The 21,008-nt window shown below is 37.9% G+C and overlaps 1 protein-coding gene across 1 annotated transcript in view; it reads left to right on the top strand.

Annotated features, from left to right (window-relative positions):
- tmtops2b (teleost multiple tissue opsin 2b) overlaps positions 1–21,008 on the top strand; it is an 89,859-nt gene that overhangs the window by 50,770 nt on the left and 18,081 nt on the right. The window contains exon 2 of the mRNA XM_079821029.1: positions 5,503–5,828. Within this exon, the coding sequence (XP_079677155.1) occupies positions 5,503–5,828 (326 nt within the window). The remainder of the gene's footprint in view (positions 1–5,502; positions 5,829–21,008) is intronic.

The following is a 21,008-nucleotide window of genomic DNA, read 5'->3' as shown; positions in this document are numbered from 1 at the left end:
TTATACTTAAAATCAAAACATAATAAAAACAATACAGAAAGACACTTACATTTTAGTTTATGGGGTGAACTTACAGCACCAGAATAATCATTAATCATATACATTTATCACACAGTTTTGTTTAAGTTTAAGCTTAACGCATAAACATCACTGGTCTTAGCATGATAACCGGGCAAGATATTCAAGACCTGGAATATAGTGCACAAGTTGTATGAACCGCTTTTATGATACCTGAATGGTGCTTTTGGAGTTCCTTATGGAATATTTAACTTTTTTCCTGCTAGTATTTTTTATTTGTTTTTAAGTTGCCAGCCTTCACCAACATTTTTTTCTTCTTCACATTTTCACAAATCTTTTATGACCCCATGAATTTTTATTTTTATGAATGTAAACAGGAAATATATAAAAGAATGAACCCAGCAAGCAAGTCATTTGACCGTTTTGGTTGGACACGATATAGTCCGGCTATGAGTAACCAACTTCTAGCCAATATAACCTTGAATTTGGTTACATGTCGTTTTTGCCAAAATAACCTGCGAGATGTATGATATTCCACCGTGTAAGCAAAGTCAACAGTGATTCATGTTCTAGATGACTATTCTATTCTCGAGGTTAGACTTCCAATGACAGCCCGAAATTAGCCTTGTTTTAGCCTAGATGTCAGGGCTGTGTTTGGCTAGCTATTAGACATCTTTTAAACACAAAATTGCATGCTGGGAATAGAGCCTTCAAACAAACAAACAAACAAACAAACAAAAAACACAATTAAAATGTATTTTAATGGTAACACTTTACAATAAGGTTCATTAGTTAACATTAGTTAACTACAACATGAACTAATAATGAACTGCACTGATAAAGCATTTATTTATCTTTGTTAATGTTAATTTCAACATTTACTAATGCATTATTAAAATCTTGTTAACATTAGTTAATGCACTGTGAGCTGACATAAACAAACCATGAACAGCTTATTGCTAAGTTCCATCAAAAATCTAAATGTTGAACAAAAAGCTGAGCATTTCATTTGAAATATATAATAACTTCAATTGTATAATGAAAAAAATATTAATAATAATGAGACACCTCCCAAAGCAACAGGTTTCTTACACTTTACTTACATATTCCTGCTTATTGGAAATTAGCAGAAGTGTTACATTCAGATACCAATTTATTCATAAAAAATATATATCTTTGTGGGTGCCAACTTTTTCTCAGTAACAATTTGATCTGATGAATGTTTGGTGATCAAGTTAACTTGTGTGCAAACAACTTCTATCCACGTGCAGATCTTCTTTGCAGTTTTTATTTTATTTTATTCGGAAGTTCTGTACTATTTCAGATAAATGCAGACGAGCCCAGGCATATAACAGTGAAAGCACAGATTGCCGGGAAACAATGGCAGGGAAGTGTTGTGTCACAAATGATGGAACATCTAGTCACTGTTGGTGAAATGTTAAAGAGGATCTGTTATGCTATTTTACATTTTCAACGTTCTTTAGTGTGTGATGTTGCTGTTTGAGCTTGAGAAAGGTCTGCAAAGTTACAAAGCACCAAGTCCACTCCAAAGGGAACTATTCTCTATATAAGTAAGCACTGTTTCTGAACGCCCTGAAATGGATTGATTGTCTTTAGTTTTCTTCCGGGACTTACACGTCAAAATAGTCATCATTTAAATAATTCCCGCCTAAGTAAAAAAAGGGATGAGGCCTGGATGAGTTGCGTTAGTAGTGTTGAAACTTGTTTGCTGAGCAGTATCTCATGCAGCCTCAGTTCACAGCAGGGCTCTGCAGCAGGAGAATACAGCGTCTGTGAGGAAGCCAAACCTGGCCGTGTTCCTACGTGTTCTTCCTCTACTCTATTTTCTCTCTCACTCTATATCTAATCCTCTGTTTCTCTCTCCTTATTCATTTCTACTTTACGTTCTACCTCCTGTTATCTTTCTTTTTTGCCTTCTTGCCTTAATCTTCTCACCCTTCATCCTCATATAAATCGAACAGATCTCCCAACTTAAAGGGTTAGTTCACCCAAAAATGAAAATTCTGTCATTAATTACTCACCCTCATGTCGTTCGACACCCGTAAGACCTCCGTTCATATTCGGAACACAAATGAAGATATTTTAGTTGAAAGCTGATGGCTGAGAAAGGCTTCACACAGGCCTCCATTGGCATTCAGTACATTTACACTCCCAAGACCCATAAAAGGCACTTAAAACGTCGTTACAAAGTCCATCTCACCACAGTGGCTCTACAATAATTTTACGATGCGACGACAATAGTTTTTGTGCGCAAAAAAAATCTAAATAACACCTTTATCCAACTTGTTATTGTCTTCCGTGTGTGCCTCCACGACGCATGTGCGAGAATATGACGTAGCGCCAGCGTTCGGGAATCCATGAAATGCACACTTTAGACCGATTTTGAGAACTACGCCGAGACCTAAAGCACGATCAATGTAGAATTCAACAGCTTAGATACGCGCGTCTTCCTCTGCTCGTAAACAAATCGCTTCTGGGTCATGTCTCCGAACGCCGGATCTGCGTAATATTCTCGCGCATGCGTCGTGGAGGCACACACAGAAGACAAGAAAAAGTTGGATAAAGGTGTTATTTAGATTTTTTTTTGCGCACAAAAACTATTGTCGTCGCATCGTAAAATTATTGTAGAGTCACTGTGGTGAGATGGACTTTGTAACGACGTTTTAATTGCCTTTTATGCGTCTTGGGAGTGTAAATGTACTGAATGCCAATGGAGGCCTATCTGAAGCCTTTCTCAGCCAACAGCTTTCAACTAAAATATCTTCATTTGTGTTCCGAATATGAACGGAGGTCTTACGGGTGTCGAACGACATGAGGATGAGTAATTAATTACATAATTTTCATTTTTGGGTGAACTAACCCTTTAATATTCTTCATAATATTTTGACAGAGATTTTTGGCTGATGGTGGACATTCTTCAAAAATACAGTAATGTTATGTGAACATATGATAAATTGCTCATTATAGTCCTCATTTGTAAGTTAGTGCTAAATGAATAAATGTAAATTAAACATTTTGTGTCTTAATATTGGCTTAAACGTCTTGAGTACAGGTTGCAGAACAACCCATTAAGTCGTCTCACGTTCTGCTGATTATGAGGGACCTACACTCATTAGTTCAGCGTCTCTAACATTTCATGGCTTTCGTGGCCATTAAATCATTGTGATAATGAGAGGCCATTTGTGCAAACCTGTGCATACAATTTTTCATTTTCCAAAGGACTTATCCCTGTGTCCATCAGTTGAGTGCTTATCGAGAGGTTTGTAATGTGGACTGGAGAGCTTCATACTGTGCTGTCTTGCTCATTACTTTTTCATTACAGATAAGATTGAACTGATTCTTATTAAGGAGAGATAGGATCAATATCTGCAGGGTGAAAGGGCATAAAGTTCCATTTTCTAAGTGTGTGAGTTTTTTTTTTTTTGAGAGAGTTTGACCCACTGATTTATATAGGGAACTGGATTGCTCATGATCATTCAAAAAGTGAATCGTGCATGTAACAGGGCCGCCATATTGGTATTGGTATTAGTAAGATCACGCGTTCTATTGAATTAATAGGAAATTATTTGATTTTACTGAGAAAACATTGCCTAAAGAGACACTGTTTTTATATCTCAAGTCTCACTGTACAACACAAATGTCCTAAGCATGTAAATGGTTACTTGTTTAAAGTCTGGAATTTCTCCTGCTTATTAAAAAGTCATGTTCATATTCATTAGAGTAGTAAACATCATATTAGCTGACGGACTAGACACTTCAACATACAGTATATGTATTACAAATGTCAAAGTGCGCATTCTAAAATCGGAATAAAGATTTATACCTTGTAACCTGAAATCACCTTGTATTTTGTTTATGTATTTATGTTGTGCTGTAGTATTGTTTTTATTCATACAGTATGATAACTGCAAATTTTGCAACAATGATTTCATATAGCTTGCATTTCAAAGCAGTTAATGATGATTTAAACGATGGTTGAATTGATAATTAATTCAACAACATGGCATACATAACACGTTACATAAAACAGCCAATGATTAGGGCCGATGGCATCCTGTCAATCAAAAGGGTGTGGAAATACGTGTCCAACTGCAACTCATACTGTGTAACAATCCATATTGAACTGAACAGATCATACGATTTCTTACCATTTTTCACCGCTGTCATATTTGTTGTGTGTTTTTGTTATAAACTCTTTCCCCGCCAGCATTTAAAAAAAAAAATTGCTAGTCACCGCCAGGGTTTTTGATCATTTTCACAAAAATATAATGGCCCATAGAATATTTTGTTGTATTTGTTGTAATTTGAGGAATATCTGAATATGCAATATATCAAAAGAAAGAGCAGACTCTCTTAAAAAAAAAAACTGTTTTATTAATTGTTTTGGTTAACACTTAAATATGGATAAGTTTCATAAAAAAAGCAACATTTTTAACAAAGCTGTGAAAATCACATTTTTGTCAAAGACTACATCCAGATCAGATTCATCAAACACAGATGGAGTAGATCGAGTCCATCAACACCCCTAATACATGGCTCATTCTGGGTCAACATTTCATTCAGTAACATTAGGCAGTTTTGATTTATATGATGTTTAATGTTGATGATCATGTTATTTTACATATGCATCTGCTTACATATGTTCGCTTGTTTTTTGCGTCTTCTTTGCATGTGTTTTGATCAAGAGATTCTGTACTCATTCAGAAGATGCGTAATAGCACCCCCCTAGCGTATAACAGTGAAAACACAGAAAATTCTGTGTCTGGCGGGGAAAGAGTTATTATGTGCGCAGCTATTAATCTAAATGGCGCTCTCAGCAGTGTGGACGCCGTCAAAATGTTCATTAACAGCATAACGCTGCAAAGGTAAAGTTATTTTTACCCCAAAGCAGTCCATGAGGATGAGATGCTCTGTAGTCCTTAAAGCATGTGGCCACATCAGTTAATGACTGTTACCTTTTGATATTGAACCGCCTTTGTTCAGGGACTCACGGGTTGCTGTGAAATTTGTTCAGTTTATGTCTCAGTTATTTAATCTTTTTATGTTCATACTAGTGCTGGGGGGAAATCAATCGTGATTAATCACATTCAAAATAAAAGTTTGTGTTTACATAATATATGTGTGTGTACTGTGTATAATTATGTATGTATATATATATATAATACACACACATGAATGTATATATTTAAGAATTTTTTATTTATTTATATATAAGATAAATAATATATACAGTATAAACATGCAAATATTTCTTAAATATATACATGCATGTGTGTGTATTTATACATACATAATTATACACAGTACACACAGTTCCCCAGCACTAGTTCATTCAAATATTTACACGTTAAGACATTTGCTTGGAAGAAAAGCTGCTGAAAGAGAGGACATTTCTTTATTTATCATTATTGTTAACGTCCTTGGTTACCATGGCCTTTACCATTTATCCTCTTTCTCTCTCAGGTATCGTGTCTCTGATATCCTTGGTGGTTCTTTCTTACGACCGATACAGCACATTGACGACGTACCATAAACGTGGTCCAGACTATCGCAAACCTCTCCTGGCAGTAGGGGGTTCCTGGCTCTACTCCTTGATCTGGACAGTGCCCCCTCTTCTGGGCTGGAGTAGTTATGGGCTGGAGGGGGCGGGAACCAGCTGCTCTGTATCATGGACCCAGCGTACGGCCCAGTCTCATGCCTACATCATCTGCCTGTTTATATTCTGCTTGGGCTTACCAGTGGTCATCATGGTCTACTGCTATGGAAGACTGATCTATGCTGTCAAACAGGTAAACTGTGCTGTGTGTCAAAAAAACGGCCTGGGATTAGAGGCAATAACTTCATTTCTGTTAGTGAATTTGTAAAGCCTCTGACAGGATCTCAAAATGTTTGAAGATGCTGCCAATTCTGTGGATGCACACTGAATTATCCACACTCAGACAAACCTACTGAAGTGCTAGTTCAGAGGAAGTAGACTGTTTAATTGGTTGCTGGAACAGAAAATTGGTTATCCAACTTTGTTAACCATTCATTTAAATCCATGTTTTTTTTTAGAATCATGAGCTATAGAAGAAACCTATAGAGACAGAAAAATCAAAGCATCCAGGAAACTTGCCAGGAGTGTGATTGTATGTTATATAATCTCAAACACTGAAGTAATTTACATCTGCATATTTAAAGGGTTAGTTCACCCAAAAATTAAAATAATGTCATTTATTCCTCACCCGCATGCGGTTCCACACCCGTAAGACCTCCGTTCATCTTCAGAACACAAATGAAGATATTTGTGTTGAAATCTGAAGGCTCAGTGAGGCCTCCATTGAGACAAAATCAATTTTACACTCTCAAGATCAATTAATGTACTAAACACATATTTAAATCAGTTCATGTGAGTACAGTGGTTCAATATTAATATTATAAAGCGACGATCATATTTTTGGTGCGCCAAAAAAAAACTAAATAACAACTTATATAGTGATAACCGATTTCAAAACACTGCTTCACGAAGCTTCGGAGTGGAAAGAATCAGCGAGTCTATTCAGCTAAATTACAAATGCAGCCTCATTGACGTAACACACACACTACAGCGCTGCAGCCGCTAATGTATTTGAACAGAAGTCAAAATATTTCGAGAATAAAGTCGAAATATTGTATTTGAACAGGGGGCTGAACACTTTCATCATCCATCAGGTAGCCTAATTGCCCTTAACGTACAGTAAATATCACTAAACAAGAGATAAAATTGAAATATAAAACGTAGTGTTCAGGTGATCTTAATGTTCATGTTCATGAACAGATAGGACAGGAGTTTTCAAACTGCGAGCGCCTGCTCAAGAAGAATGATTGGTTTAGGCCAAAACTGCTGTGATTGTGAATATAATTAAGTAAACCCTTTTCTTATACATTAATATCTGCTTTATGATTATGAATATCATTTATGATGTTCCTGTAAATTGAAAAAATCATCCAGCTAAATTCAATAAAAAGCAGTACAAATTATATTATTAATTATAATACATTAAGACATCCAGATTTCATCATGGATTTTATACAATTAAAACAATTATCACAGAATAATGGTTTCTATACTGTAATAAAGGATAAGGTAATTAACATTGCATTATTCATAAAAATATGGAAATACCCCAAGATGGCTTGAAAAACACACATAAAATATATATGATCACATCATGTGTTAATTGTCCTCATGTTTCATCAGTCAAAAGGTTTCTGCTTTTTATTGAACTTAGCTGGATGATTTTTTTCCATTTTGCCTACTGGAACGTCATAAATCATTGCTTCTACGAGTCCGTTTTTGGCATTGTGTGTGAGCGCACCCTGCTGCTTCAACCCTCGGAGTTACACTATACATAAGGCTCACATGATCATCTCATTTTGGATAGGAATAATCCAAATCCGTCAGGTCACGCGTTGGTCTCTCTGAATTTAAATCTAGATTTATCCACAGAAATATTTACGTGAACACAATCCAAAAAAAGTGCAGGGATTTTTAATTAGATTTTGCTCTCAGAAGCAGATATTAATGTATAAGACTATAGTGATAAAAGGGATAAAAGATAAAAGTTTGAAAACTTCTAGGCCTATCTATTTCATGAACGTTAAGATAACCTGAACACTACGTTTTATATTTCAATTTTATCTCTTGTTTAGTGATATTTACTGTACGTTAAGGGCAATCTACCTGATGGATGACTTTAATCTTAAAATGTTCGACTTTATTCTCGAAATATTTCGACTTTAAGGCCTGTACACACCGGGACGAATATCGCATGCGCTTATCGCCAGCGTTTTTCGTGACGTTTTTCCGGTGCGTCTTGAGTGTTCACACCCAAGCGATTTTCACTGGCGATGCGCCAAGTGAACGTGCACATTCAGTAGATAGCGCTCCCGGTACACAAGGTGGTGCTGCGGCACTTTAAGCTTCTAACACTCGCTTGTCACACAGAAAAAGAAGAGACAGTATTTACGTGCTTGCCAAAACCACATATATATTATGTCTATGGCCAAAACCATTCACACACTTTTTGCTAACTGGCAAGCAGCATTAGCAGCCCATTTCTTCTTTGTCTACTTACTACTTCTTCATCGTATCAATGTGTGCTCGGCAAGACCGATTTTGTGCTTGAGCGCCACCAAGTCGTGTTTTACTGTCACTTCAGCAGCTCCAGGCACGTGAACAAAAGTGCGGATCTTATTGGTCGGACAGTTTTTAACGCGCCGCGTAAAAAAAAAAAAAACGAACCCGAGGCGTTTTTTTTTAAATGACGCTTTTACGCCTGGCGTTTTACGCGTCGGTGTGCACACTCACATTGGTGCCATTGTTTAGTCACGAGGCGTTAAACGTCGGCGATAAACGCGCGCGAAAATCGTCCCGGTGTGAACAGGCCTTTATTCACAAAATATTTAGACTTTATTCTCAAAATATTTAGACTTTAATCTCGATATTCTAGATATTTTTTTTTTTTTACTTTGCGGTTCAGGGCTTCTGTAATACATGGATCTTGAGAGTGTTAATTGCTTTGGTCTCTATGCAGGCCTCACTGAGCCTTCAGATTTCAACAAAAATATCTTAATTTGTGTTCCGAAGATGAACGGAGGTCTTACGGGTGTTTATTTTCATTATTTTCATTTTTGGGTGAGCTAACCCTTTAACGTAGTAGTTGCTCACGTCAATTGCGTATTGGTCCAGTTTGCAGCATGTTCTGGCCAAAAACAGACCACTGGACAAGAAAGATCTGTATTCATGTCATGAAAAGCAACCAATAACATCTTGCTTTCTTTTTTCTTGACACATTTTTTCAAATCTAATGAGTAGTTCCAACTGAGAAGTAAAATACACACCTTGTCAGATGCCAACTCTGAATAAATGTATTCTCCCTCCTGAAAGCAACGAAAGAGAACTGAAAAGGCCTTTCAAAAGCTTACCTGTAACCTGAACAAAGAAACTATATGTTGCCATGGAGACCATACATACAGTAAGAAAACAAGCAACAACAAAAAAAGTGCAGTTTTCTTCATTTTAAACATGGAAAAAAAATACTATTTTATATATTTACAATGTGTACCCTAGTGGCTGTTTCCTTTGGAAACCTGTTAAGAGTGCATCAAATCTCATGTGTGTATGGCAGTGCGATTGGATTTGGATGCTGTATTATCTTGGCATCCCAGTCACTGGAGTGTAATTGGGTTCAGTTGGCTGCTGTGAGGAGGATAAAATATCACTCTGGGTTGAGAAGGACAAATTTATCCGTACAAGTCTGTGTGAGAGATCCTGATTTATTTCTGTAGTAATATTAATCAAGACATTTTCTCACACTCACTTCTGTGACTAGCTGGGTGCAAATCAGAAGCTTAAATATGATGCTTCATATATAATGTGAAGGGTGCATATAATAAATCAGGGACCATGACACGTTCAGACATTAATTTCATCTACTCACCCTTAATCACATGCAGAGAAATTTCATTTACGCGGAGGGAGGACGGCTGCTTGTAACAAATAAAGGAGCCTTTACTTCACCGAAGATCGAAGAAGAAGAGGAGTTAATGTAAATGTCAATATTTTGTAAATATAGTGAACGTAATTAGACAGCCATGCCAATTTCATTAGTGATGTTTACAGAGAGCCTAGTAATCCATTAAGAATCAGCTCAGTTGGAATGAAATGTCACGGTGTGTTTGGGTTTTGTTCATGCTTCCTGGTTGTCATGTGATTCCCTTGCCCTCATGTGATCTTGTCATGTGTTCTTGTGTCATGTTGGCATAAGGTGTGTTCGACTTCGGCTGCAGCCGGATGCAACCGATCGGCGAGAGTAGCCGCGTACAGGCGGGGAGGAGCTGCAAAGGGAGACGTGAAGTCGGACACTTTCTGTGTCCCGTAGTGACGCTCGCGCTGTGTTTGCATACTTTATCACAGCTGAAGTGATAAATTAATGCAATATTTGGCAATACGCGGATGTTTCAGAGACATTATTGTCATGTAATACTTTATGCACTGCTTAATACAGCATGTGTTTGTACAAGAATAAAATTCAACATATAAGTCTACACTATCAATGAAGTGGGATCTACATTTTTTATCGGTTTTATTTTGATAAACATGACAATATAACATCGCAACTACATGAAAGGTTTTGAGTCATTCCACGAAACCAGTAGAATTTGAGTCCCTCTGACCTTTTTAAGTGTATTTTATCTATTGGGTCACCAAAATCTATTTTTAAAAGCTTTTTGTATAAATTGAAATGTCTCCTTTAATAAAATTTAAAAAACATGACATAAATTTTATCTTTATATTAGAAATTATCTTGTTTTTTCAGTTGACACCACCTATTTTGTCACGTCCCTCATGGCCTTCTATGAAAGTGTACTTGGGATATGGGGTATATTGGGATATATTAGAAAAAAGTCCATACATTTTGCCAGTGCCATAAATATCTATCTTAGCTTTTTAGCTGGTAAGGTTTTTTTTCTAAGCAAATATATGATTATTCATTAAAATTACATTATTTAGTTCCGTACCTCAGTAACCCCTCAACCCCGTTACACACATCATTCTCCCCCCATAAAAATAATGAATTGATCCTTACGTGACATCAACAACTGGAAGTGACATCATAGAAGTCTTCTGAACAACACTGTGTGCAGACACAGGTAAATTACCACCTTCTCTTATAATTATAACTTATTTATATTGTGATATTGTGGTTGTCAAGCTTAACGACTCAACCCCGTTACATCAAATAAAGATGGAAAACTATTACTTGTGAAAATGAACTTTGTTATTTTAACAATATACATGATTTCTTAATATCATGCATGCCATGTGCTCTCCTGATATTCACTACATGTAGAGCAGTGGCAATTTTGAGCAAAAAAATCACAACCCTGTTACACTCAACCCCGTTACTTCTTCGATAATAACGGGGTTGTGAGATTGTGATGGGGTTGTGTTTAACACTTTGGTTCTGAAGTTATCCAGTAATTTATATTAATTATTATATTTGATCAAAAGTATTTTACCACATGCATACAGTGAGGAAAATAAGTATTTGAACACCCTGCTATTTTGCAAGTTCTCCCACTTAGAAATCATGGAGGGGTCTGAAATTGTCATCGTAGGTGCATGTCCACTGTGAGAGACATAATCTAAAAAAAAAAAATCCAGAAATCACAATATGATTTTTTAATTATTTATTTGTATGATACAGCCGCAAATAAGTATTTGAACACCTGTCTATCAACTAGAATTCTGCCCCTCAAAGACCTGTTAGTCTGCCTTTAAAATGTCCACCTCCACTCCATTTATTATCCTAAATTAGATGCACCTGTTTGAGGTCGTTAGCTGCATAAAGACACCTGTCCACCCCATACAATCAGTAAGAATCCAACTACTAACATGGCCAAGACCAAAGAGCTGTCCAAAGACACTAGAGACAAAATTTTACACCTCCACAAGGCTGGAAAGGGCTCCGGGGAAATTACCAAGCAGCTTGGTGAAAAAAGGTCCACTGTTGGAGCAATCATTAGCAAATGGAAGAAGCTAAACATGACTGTCAATCTCCCTCGGACTGGGGCTCCATGCAAGATCTCACCTCGTGGGGTCTCAATGATCTTAAGAAAGGTGAGAAATCAGCCCAGAACTACACGGGAGGAGCTGGTCAATGACCTGAAAAGAGCTGGGACTACCGTTTCCAAGGTTACTGTTGGTAATACACTAAGACGTCATGGTTTGAAATCATGCATGGCACAGAAGGTTCCCCTGCTTAAACCAGCACATGTCCAGGCCCGTCTTAAGTTTGCCAATGACCATTTGGATGATCCAGAGGAGTCATGGGAGAAAGTCATGTGGTCAGAGGAGACCAAAATAGAACCTTTTGGTCATAATTCCACTAAACGTGTTTGGAGTAAGAAGAATGATGAGTACCATCCCAAGAACACCATCCCTACTGTCAAGCATGGGGGTGGTAGCATCATGCTTTGGGGGTGTTTTTCTGCACATGGGACAGGGCAACTGCACTGTATTAAGGAGAGGATGACCGGGGCCATGTGTTGCCAGATTTTGGGGAACAACCTCCTTCCCTCAGTTAGAGCATTGAAGATGGGTCGAGGCTGGGTCTTCCAACATGACAATGACCCGAAGCACACAGCCAGGATAACCAAGGAGTGGCTCTGTAAGAAGCATATCAAGGTTCTGGCGTGGCCTAGCCAGTCTCCAGACCTAAACCCAATAGAGAATCTTTGGAGGAGCTCAAACTCCGTGTTTCTCAGCGACAGGCCAGAAACCTGACTGATCTAGAGAAGATCTGTGTGGAGGAGTGGGCTAAAATCCCTCCCTCCTGCAGTGCAAACCTGCTGAACAACTACAGGAGACCTTTGACCTCTGGAATCGCAAACAAAGGCTACTGTACCAAATATTAACATTGATTTTCTCAGGTGTTCAAATACTTATTTGCAGCTGTATCATACAAATAAATAGTTAAAAAATCATACATTGTGATTTTATTCTATGTTATTGTGTACATTTATTGTTTTCCTGCAGTTGGGTTAATAAAACTCAGTTCAATTGCAGTTTATATCTGTTGTGTTATCTTTCTTGGTTACATAATGAAATAGTGTTTGAAGAAAATATTTAATTGAATTTGAGTAACTGAGTAACTATTTATATGTCAAACTGTATTTGTCTCTTCAACTCCGTTACCATATTCAACCCCGTTACCCCAGTCTCAACCCCGTCACACCTACATTTTCTTTCTTTTTTTCTTTAAGTGTATAAAAAAGTAAATACATTTTTGTTGAACTCAATCGGAAATGTTCAGAGTAATCATAACAATACTGATTTTAGTAAAAATTCTGAAGTTAAGATGCATCTTTGATAAAAAATGATGAGGTTCCTGTCACAAAAAGGGCCCATTTCAGGCTTTAGTATAGTAAAAGTATGACATTTTATGCGACTTTTATATTTTCAATTACTGAATTAGTGTGAGGGACATTTGATTAATAGGAAAATGTTGATTTCATTACAAATACATTTTATAATTGCATTCAGAGAGCTCCCATAGTGTCCATAACGGGGTTGAGGATTAATAGCGCCCATATCTTGAAAAAGTAACCAATAATAATAGGGATTTGATGCCTGAGATGGGAAAATATATTTTTCTGCAAGTTAAACATGTCATTATATTGTGGGGTGTTCAGAAAAGTAATACATTTTGGTAAAAAATTTCAAAATGTGTAAGTCCAAATCGTACCGGTTTCGTGGAATGACTCTTTTACGGTCATAAAATACAGATTTGTGCGCATTAGTGGAACTGAAGGTTTTAGAATAAACACAAAACACACGTGATCGCTGTCATGCGGTGAATCTGGCCAATCGTGGAACAGCTGTGTCGTCATCAGAGTCCGTGCAAACTGCACCGGCTGTATAGAGTGCCGAAGTTATGACGTCACTTTCTAGGACAAACCGGAAGTTAGCGGCGCATGGGTTCCCTCGATTGAAAAGCCATGCATTTTCCCCATAGACTTTTGGAAAATCGCAAAAAATAAGATCTGTGTTCAACAAAATGTTATGACCCTTACACGTTTTGTCTATCAAGATAATCTTTACAAGTTAATCCAAAATGTATACATTTTGAAGCCTAAATAAAACCGTCAGATATAAAATGCTAGCGGTAGGCTATAAACGGACTACAGACCACACCATGGTCGCGGATCAACGTCATCATCAAGCTTCCTCAAACTTTATTTAAAAAGCACGCTCGCTCATTATGATCTGCGCTGTGTATGAACACTTATCCACTTTTTCATGAGAAATATTGCCCAATCGTTTTTTCCAAAAATGTTAGTAACTAATTTTGTTTATGCGTGCCTCTCTGAGATTTTTTATCTTTTGTTAATGTTTTTTCAGACAATATGATTATCACTGTGATAACATTAAATGACATGAAACACAACCCAGTCTCTTTTTGTTAAATGCAAGTTTATGTATGATCAATAATACAAAAGTATAAGTAAATGGTATAATAAGCTATACATGAAATAAAGCAAACAATTCAGTCAAACATTCAGAGTCAGTGCTAGTCGGCTACAACGGCAACGTAAAGTTATAGCCTAAAAATAAAAAAGTAATGAAATTTCACTTTGCCCTCAGCCTAAATGATTTTATAGACAAATTATAGATCCATGAGACCAAAGATTGGCCGTTACATCTACACAAGACGAATTATAGCTGGAGGCGCCACAGAGACATCAGAGCCAGCGGCAGACGGCAGAAGGACTAGCCGAGGAAAGTCTACTCTCGCCGGGTAAACAAGCCCGGAGCGCCGCTGATCCACTGGAGCTCACAACTCCGAAAACGTCAGATAAAATGTTAAAATAGGCACTCTTCTTATAAATAAACCACAGATTTGAGCTTTAAACAACTACATTATCACCTGAAAAAGTCTTAAAACTACGTTGTCACACATTAACAGTAGATTTTAACAAAAAAAGATGTGTAAACACAGCCCATGTCAACCATTTCTCAACGAGACGAGCCGCTGGCAGAAGCCCCTCCCATGACGCAAATTCGTGTCTGTTGTGCAGTGAATGTCCCACGCGAATGAAGCAAGTAAACTCAAAATGTTCAAACATAAATAGCGCGATTTATTCACTCCACATAAGTTCTTCATAAGTGAGGCTGAAACGCATGCTAGTGAGAGATTTCCTGTTTGTCACGATGACGTCTAAAGTCCCAGCCAAAGGATTTAGTCCCTTTTAGCAACTTGTTAGCAACCACCGTTTGTAAGACACAATAAAGTTTAAAAAAAATCACAAGCAGGTTTTAACTAATGTGTTTTATGTCATAGATCAAAACGTGAAAATATTTAGAGGCTTTGTTAACCACAGACCTTATTTCAGGCGATTTAGCAAAAACCCATTCAAAAAACCCATAGACTTTAGGGCGAGGGAACCGGAAGTGCTAAAATGCTAACTCACTTCCGCGTTTTGGCCTACAAAGTAACGTCATAACTTCGGCACTCTAAGGCTTGTTCGACTTCACCCAGCGATGTGCAGACCAATCGGCGGCTGACTTGAAGCAGTGCATGCCGGTTAGAAATTTTGTCCGACTTGAGGCAGCGCCGACGCCACGTGACAGTGACGTATGTCAACAAAGTGCCGCGAGAGCGATTCAAGAGCAGCCGGCTAATACAGCCGGTGCAGTTTCTCTAGAGCGGCTGCAGGAGGCTGCACGGACTCTGATGATGACACGGCTGTTCCACGATTGGCCAGATTCTCCGCATGACAGCGATCACGTGTTTCGTGTTTAATCTAAAACCTTCAGCTCCAGTAATGCGCACAAATCTGTTTTTTATAACAGTAAAACCTTTCATGTAGACAGCGATCGCGTTTATGTTGTCATGTTTATAAAAATAAAACTGATAAAAACGTAGACCCCACTTCATTGATAGTGTAGGCTTATATGTTGAACTTTATTCTTGTACAAACACATGCTGTATTAAGCAGTGCATAAAGTATTACAATAATGTCTCTGAAACCTCTGTGCATTGCCAAATATTGCATTTATTTCACTTCAGCTGTGATAAAGTATGCAAACGCAGCGCGAGCGTCACTACAGGACGCAGAAAGTGTCTGACTTCACGTCTCCGTTTGCAGCTCCTCCCCGTCTGCACGCGGCTACTCTCGCCGATCAGTTGCATCCGGCCGCAGCCGATGTCGAACACACCTTTAGCCAGCTGCTCTCGAATCGCTCTCGCGGCACTTTGTTGACATACGTCACTGTCACGTGGCGTCGGCGCTGTCTCAAGTCGGACAAAATTTCTAACCGGGATGCACTGCTTCAAGTCAGCCGCTGATCGGTCTGCGAATCGCTGGGTGAAGTCGAACAAGCCTATAGTTTAATCATTGTTCACAGATGTGTCTTGTCTTGTCATTGGTCTTGTGTGTTTTAGCCCTCATGTTTGCCATGGTCTTTGTTGAGTCTTGTTTGTGTAACCTGCTGTTTAGTGAGTGTCAAGTCAAGTCAAGCCAGTTCGAGTCAGGTCAAGTCTGTTCAAGTCAAGTCTTTGTTTAGTTTGGTCATGTTTGGACATTGTCATGTTAGTTATTATTTAAATAAACTGCAATTGGGTTCTGAAAGCTTGTCTTCATTGGACATTTGTTACATGAAAATAAATATTTAAAAAGATTCAATGACAAATATGTTCTATCTCAGCTTGATCCAGAAGACAATTGATGCTAGGTAGAATGTCTTATGTACGACATGTATTTGAAATATAAAACTTTTGTTACATTATAAATGTCAGTACTGATATTTTTGAGCAATTTAATGCATCTGTGCTGATTAAAAGTAGGCTATAATAAAAATAAATAAATAAATAAACATATCAACCTCACACTTTTGAACAGTATTTGGCTCAAATACTTACCCATTCCAGTGCTGTCTCTGTACTTTCCTTCAGTTGTGACTCTCTTTGGAACACGGCTGATCCATTCCGCCTCATTTAGTTTCTACACCTTCCCTTTTTTCTTCACCCTATCTCGGACAGCAGAGATCGATAACTGGTGAAGAGTTTAATGTCTCTTGGTAAAGGAGACAATCACATGGAACAAACAGACTGATTTTGTCCCAGCTGCACAATTACACAAAGCAAGTGTTACTAAAGTTGTCAATCACGGGAGTTCTGTAAGTGTGTGTGAACGGTTTGCTTCTTTTCAATGATGGATATTTAAACATTTGCTTAAATTTACCCAGGTGTCTTGAACATTAAACAGCTTAAACTGTGAAAACCGTTAACAAGTTTCATGTTCTTATTCATTCTGTTGCTGTGTTGGGGTGTTTGGATGTAAGTACAGTGCATCCAGAAAATATTCACAGCGCTTCACTTTTTCCACATTTTGTGATGTTACAGCCTTATTCCAAAATGGATTCAGTTAATTATTTTCCTCAAAATTCTACAAACAATACCCCCATAATGACAACGTGAAAGAGGTTTGTTTGAAATCTTTGCAAATGTATTCAAAATTTAAAAAAAAAACTAAGAAAAATCACATGTACATAAGTATTCACAACCTTTGCTCAATGCTTTGTTGAAGCACCTTTGGCACCAATTACAGCCTTAAAGTCTTAAACGTGATGCTAGAAACTTGGCACACCTATTTTTGTGCAGTTTCTCCCATTCTTCTTTGCAGGACCTCTAAAGCTCCATCAAGTTGGATGGGGAGCATCGGTGCGCAGCCATTTTCAGATCTCTCCAGAGATGTTCAATTGGGTTCTGGGCTCAGGCTGGGGCACTCAAGGACATTCACAGAGTTGTCCCGTAGCCACTCCTTTTATTTTGGCTGTGTGCTTAGGGTCGTTGTCCTGTTGGAAGACGAACCTTCGCCCCAGTCTGAGGTCCAGAGCGCTCTGGAACAGGTCTCGTTACTGCTATAACCCCGTTCCCTGATGGAGGGAACGAGACGTTGTATCGAGACTGACACTAGGGGTCCCCTGTTGTTTGGATGACAACATGTGAAGATGTGTTTGGCTAGTCTCTGATCCTGAACTGTATATATTTAATTAAACACAAATGCATTCTCAACCAGATTAAGGGGATTTCAGATAATTAAAAGAGGTGAGACTGTTTTAACCCTCTGGGGTACTTCATTTATGGGTCACCCGGAGGGCGGGATAAAGATAAAATGATTTGAGTAAAATCAATGAAATATATTTTTGTTAAATAATATTGTTTTTCTTTTCTTTTTTGGTGTTTTGAGATAATTTTATGATTTATAATTAATATATATGCAATAATTATGACCCATTTTTTCCCATTGAATATATTAAAAAATGTATATATATATTATATATATATATATATATATATAATTTTTGTTATTTTTTATTAAAGCTGAATTTCATTTTAGAGTCAAGCCTAGGCCTCAAGAAAGCAATTTTTTAAATGAGATCGGTGCCATCCGGTGGACACATTGAGCATTTTTATCACGCAATAGCACATTTTTACCACTATAGTGGATCTTGCGTTTTTTTTTTTTTTTTTTTTTAAATCGTAGCTTCATCGGAATGGTCCGGAACTTGGTGACTTTATTGGTACTTGGTATATGAACACCCCAAAAAATTGGGGACAGGATTTGAAAAGTCTAAGTGGTCGTAAAAAAAAAATAGTCACACTCAGGACCTTCGGGTCAAAAATGACCCCCATAGGAAATGTCTAAAACATCAAGAGTGCTAAACAGACAAAAAATCTCACACATACACACACAAAAACACACGCACACACAAATGAACGCGTGCCATTCCAAAAGCTAATTGTGCTTTTGTGTGTGTGAGTTTTTTTGTCTGTTTTGCACTCTTGATGTTTTAGAGATTCACCCCTTCACTGTTGAGTCCTTTTTTTCTGCATCCTGGCTGATTTGTAGATTGTATGCACAAAAAAACTATTTTCAAATTTTTGCCAGTTTCCCAATCATTTCCTATGGGGGTCATTTTTGACCTGAAGGTCCTGAGTGTGACTATTTTTTTTACGACCACTTAGACTTTTCAAATCCTGTCCCCATTTTTGGGGGTGTTCATGTACCAAGTACCAATAAAGTCACCAAGTTTCGGACCATTCCGATGAAGCTACGATTTTTTAATTTTTTTTATAAAACGCTTCGGGTCATTTTTGACCCGAAGTACCCCAGAGGTTTAAGGACAGTTCGAATAAACAAGTGCCCAATTTGGAGGTTCATTGAATATGCCCATATGCAGCAAACCAGATGATGGAGAGCGTGACGGTGGATTCAGTGTAAAGCAGAACAAAGGCGCAATGAGAGTTTGGGACTGCTTGAGAATGGCCACACTTGAAACTTGTGTGCTCTTGGTGGAAGAAGCAGAGAGTGGGCATTCGGATGGTGGAAGAACTCTACAGCAGGAAGTGGCAAAACTTAAACAAGATGTCGCTATACTAGAATAAAAAAAATATGATCTAGAGGCTAGAACTCGCCGCTGCAATTTACGCAGTATGGGAGTGAAGGAGAGATGGGAGGAGGGAAAGCATATTCCCAACTTCATATCTGCGCTGCTTAAGGGCTCGTTCCTGCTGGATAATGCTCCTGTGATAGATCAGTCACACAGGACCTTGAGATCAAGACCAGAAGATGATCAACCAGCAAGGGCAATTATAGTGAAATGTCACTATTTTTGGAAGAGGGAATTATTGCTTAATAAAGCCATGCGGAAAATGGAGATCTGGAGAAAAAATACATCTTCAGCCAGACTACAGCCAAAAGGTCATGAGACAGCAATCAGCCTTCAACAAGGTACACGGACTACTCAGATGCTGTGAGGGTGTATCCTATGGCCTGTTCTACCCTGCTGAGAATCACTGCGAAAGATGGAATGAGGCAGAGATTAAAAGGTCCAAAGCAGGCTATGGACTTTGTGAGAGACATTCTGAAGCCATAATGCAAACGTTATAACCTATGGCAAACTGCTAATTAATGCATGGTGAGTTTGACTATATTGCTTGGTTGCTTCTTATTGGTTATGATACTCAACATTTGAAGAAGATTATGTCTGTTGAATGTAGCACACTCTTAAGATACATTCTTTCTATCTCTAGAATTAAATATTTTCCCTGTAAATAAGAGAAATGCAGTTTGTGATAATGTTACTATTTTGTTAATGATAATTTAGACGTTATGAGCCAACAGCTTGTTCCAGCGCAAACCCACTTTTGGCATTAAAAAACTACTGTCAGGATTTACTTAAGACACATAGTGAGAAATTAGCGCTGAAAAGGGGTGGACGGAGGTTTTTTTTTGCAGCTGACCTTGTATGCATTTGTAGGAGTTTCCCTTTCAGACGCAACATTTATGGGAGGAGAGTATTTGAAGGGATCATGCAAGGTGATATTACTTCAGTTTTTGAATCCCTACATTGGCTCCCAGTCAGGTTCCGAGTTGATTTCAAGATTATGATGCTCACAGAAAAATCATTGCACGGCCTGGCACCACATTATTTAATATTTAATTCATTGTTACATCCCTATACTCCTAATTGCAGACTGCGCTCCTCACAATCAAACTTGCTGCTTGTTCCTAAAACACGCTTAAGATCTAAGAATAACAGGGCTTTGCCTTTTTTTACAGGCCAAAAAAAAGCATGTCTTAAACCAGACGTTAATTTGTGCTGCTCTTGGTAGATTGCGTTGGTCATTATGGAAATGATCCGGCTGCATCTGTTTTCTTTAATTTACTCGTCGTCAGAACTGTCCACTCCCATTTGCGCTTTTGTAGAATTGAACTCTCATGCTAATGTGCCCTGTTTAGTAAATCTGTCCCTAAGTCTGTGGGGTTAGTGACATTTAAGGATATGTGAACTGGTAGTGCTAGCAGCCTCCTCAGAGGCCCTCTCAAGTTGTTCTTTCTATCTTTCTATGTATTATTATAATTTTCTCTGGGACAATGTACATTTTTTCAGTGACCTTTTTGGATACTTTCCGAATCTTGAAAGTCACCAACTTTTTTTAGGGAGGAGATTTAATTGTATACTTTACCCAGTGCTGGACTGACCCAAAGCTACATTTGGGGCACGTAGTAAATCAGCTCAATGTGTCAAATGAGTTTCTGCCAATTTACGGTATGGTTGATGCATGCAAATATAAGAACCCAACATCGAGGCAATATTCTTTTTTTCTGCAGCTCATAATTTCTATTCAGGGATTGACTTAATCTTTATAGACAAGAGACTGTTACTATTACTAAGATCAAGTGAATACACGTGTATTGTATTTTTTGACCATAGTCCTGTAGGGATGATATAACATACCATCAAGGGGTATGTAGAGATTCAACTCTAGATTATTGGCAGATGAGAAGTTTATTGATTTCTTATCTAATCATATAGATTACTTTCTTTCAAACTGCATGCCAGGTATGGCACACTGTAACCTCTGAGAGACTAT

Source organism: Gobio gobio, assembly GCF_949357685.1.
Source record: "Gobio gobio genome assembly, chromosome: 7".
NCBI lineage: Eukaryota > Metazoa > Chordata > Actinopteri > Cypriniformes > Gobionidae > Gobio > Gobio gobio.
The sequence above is the reverse complement of the archived record's forward strand: the minus strand, read 5'-3'. Positions and strand labels throughout refer to the sequence as shown.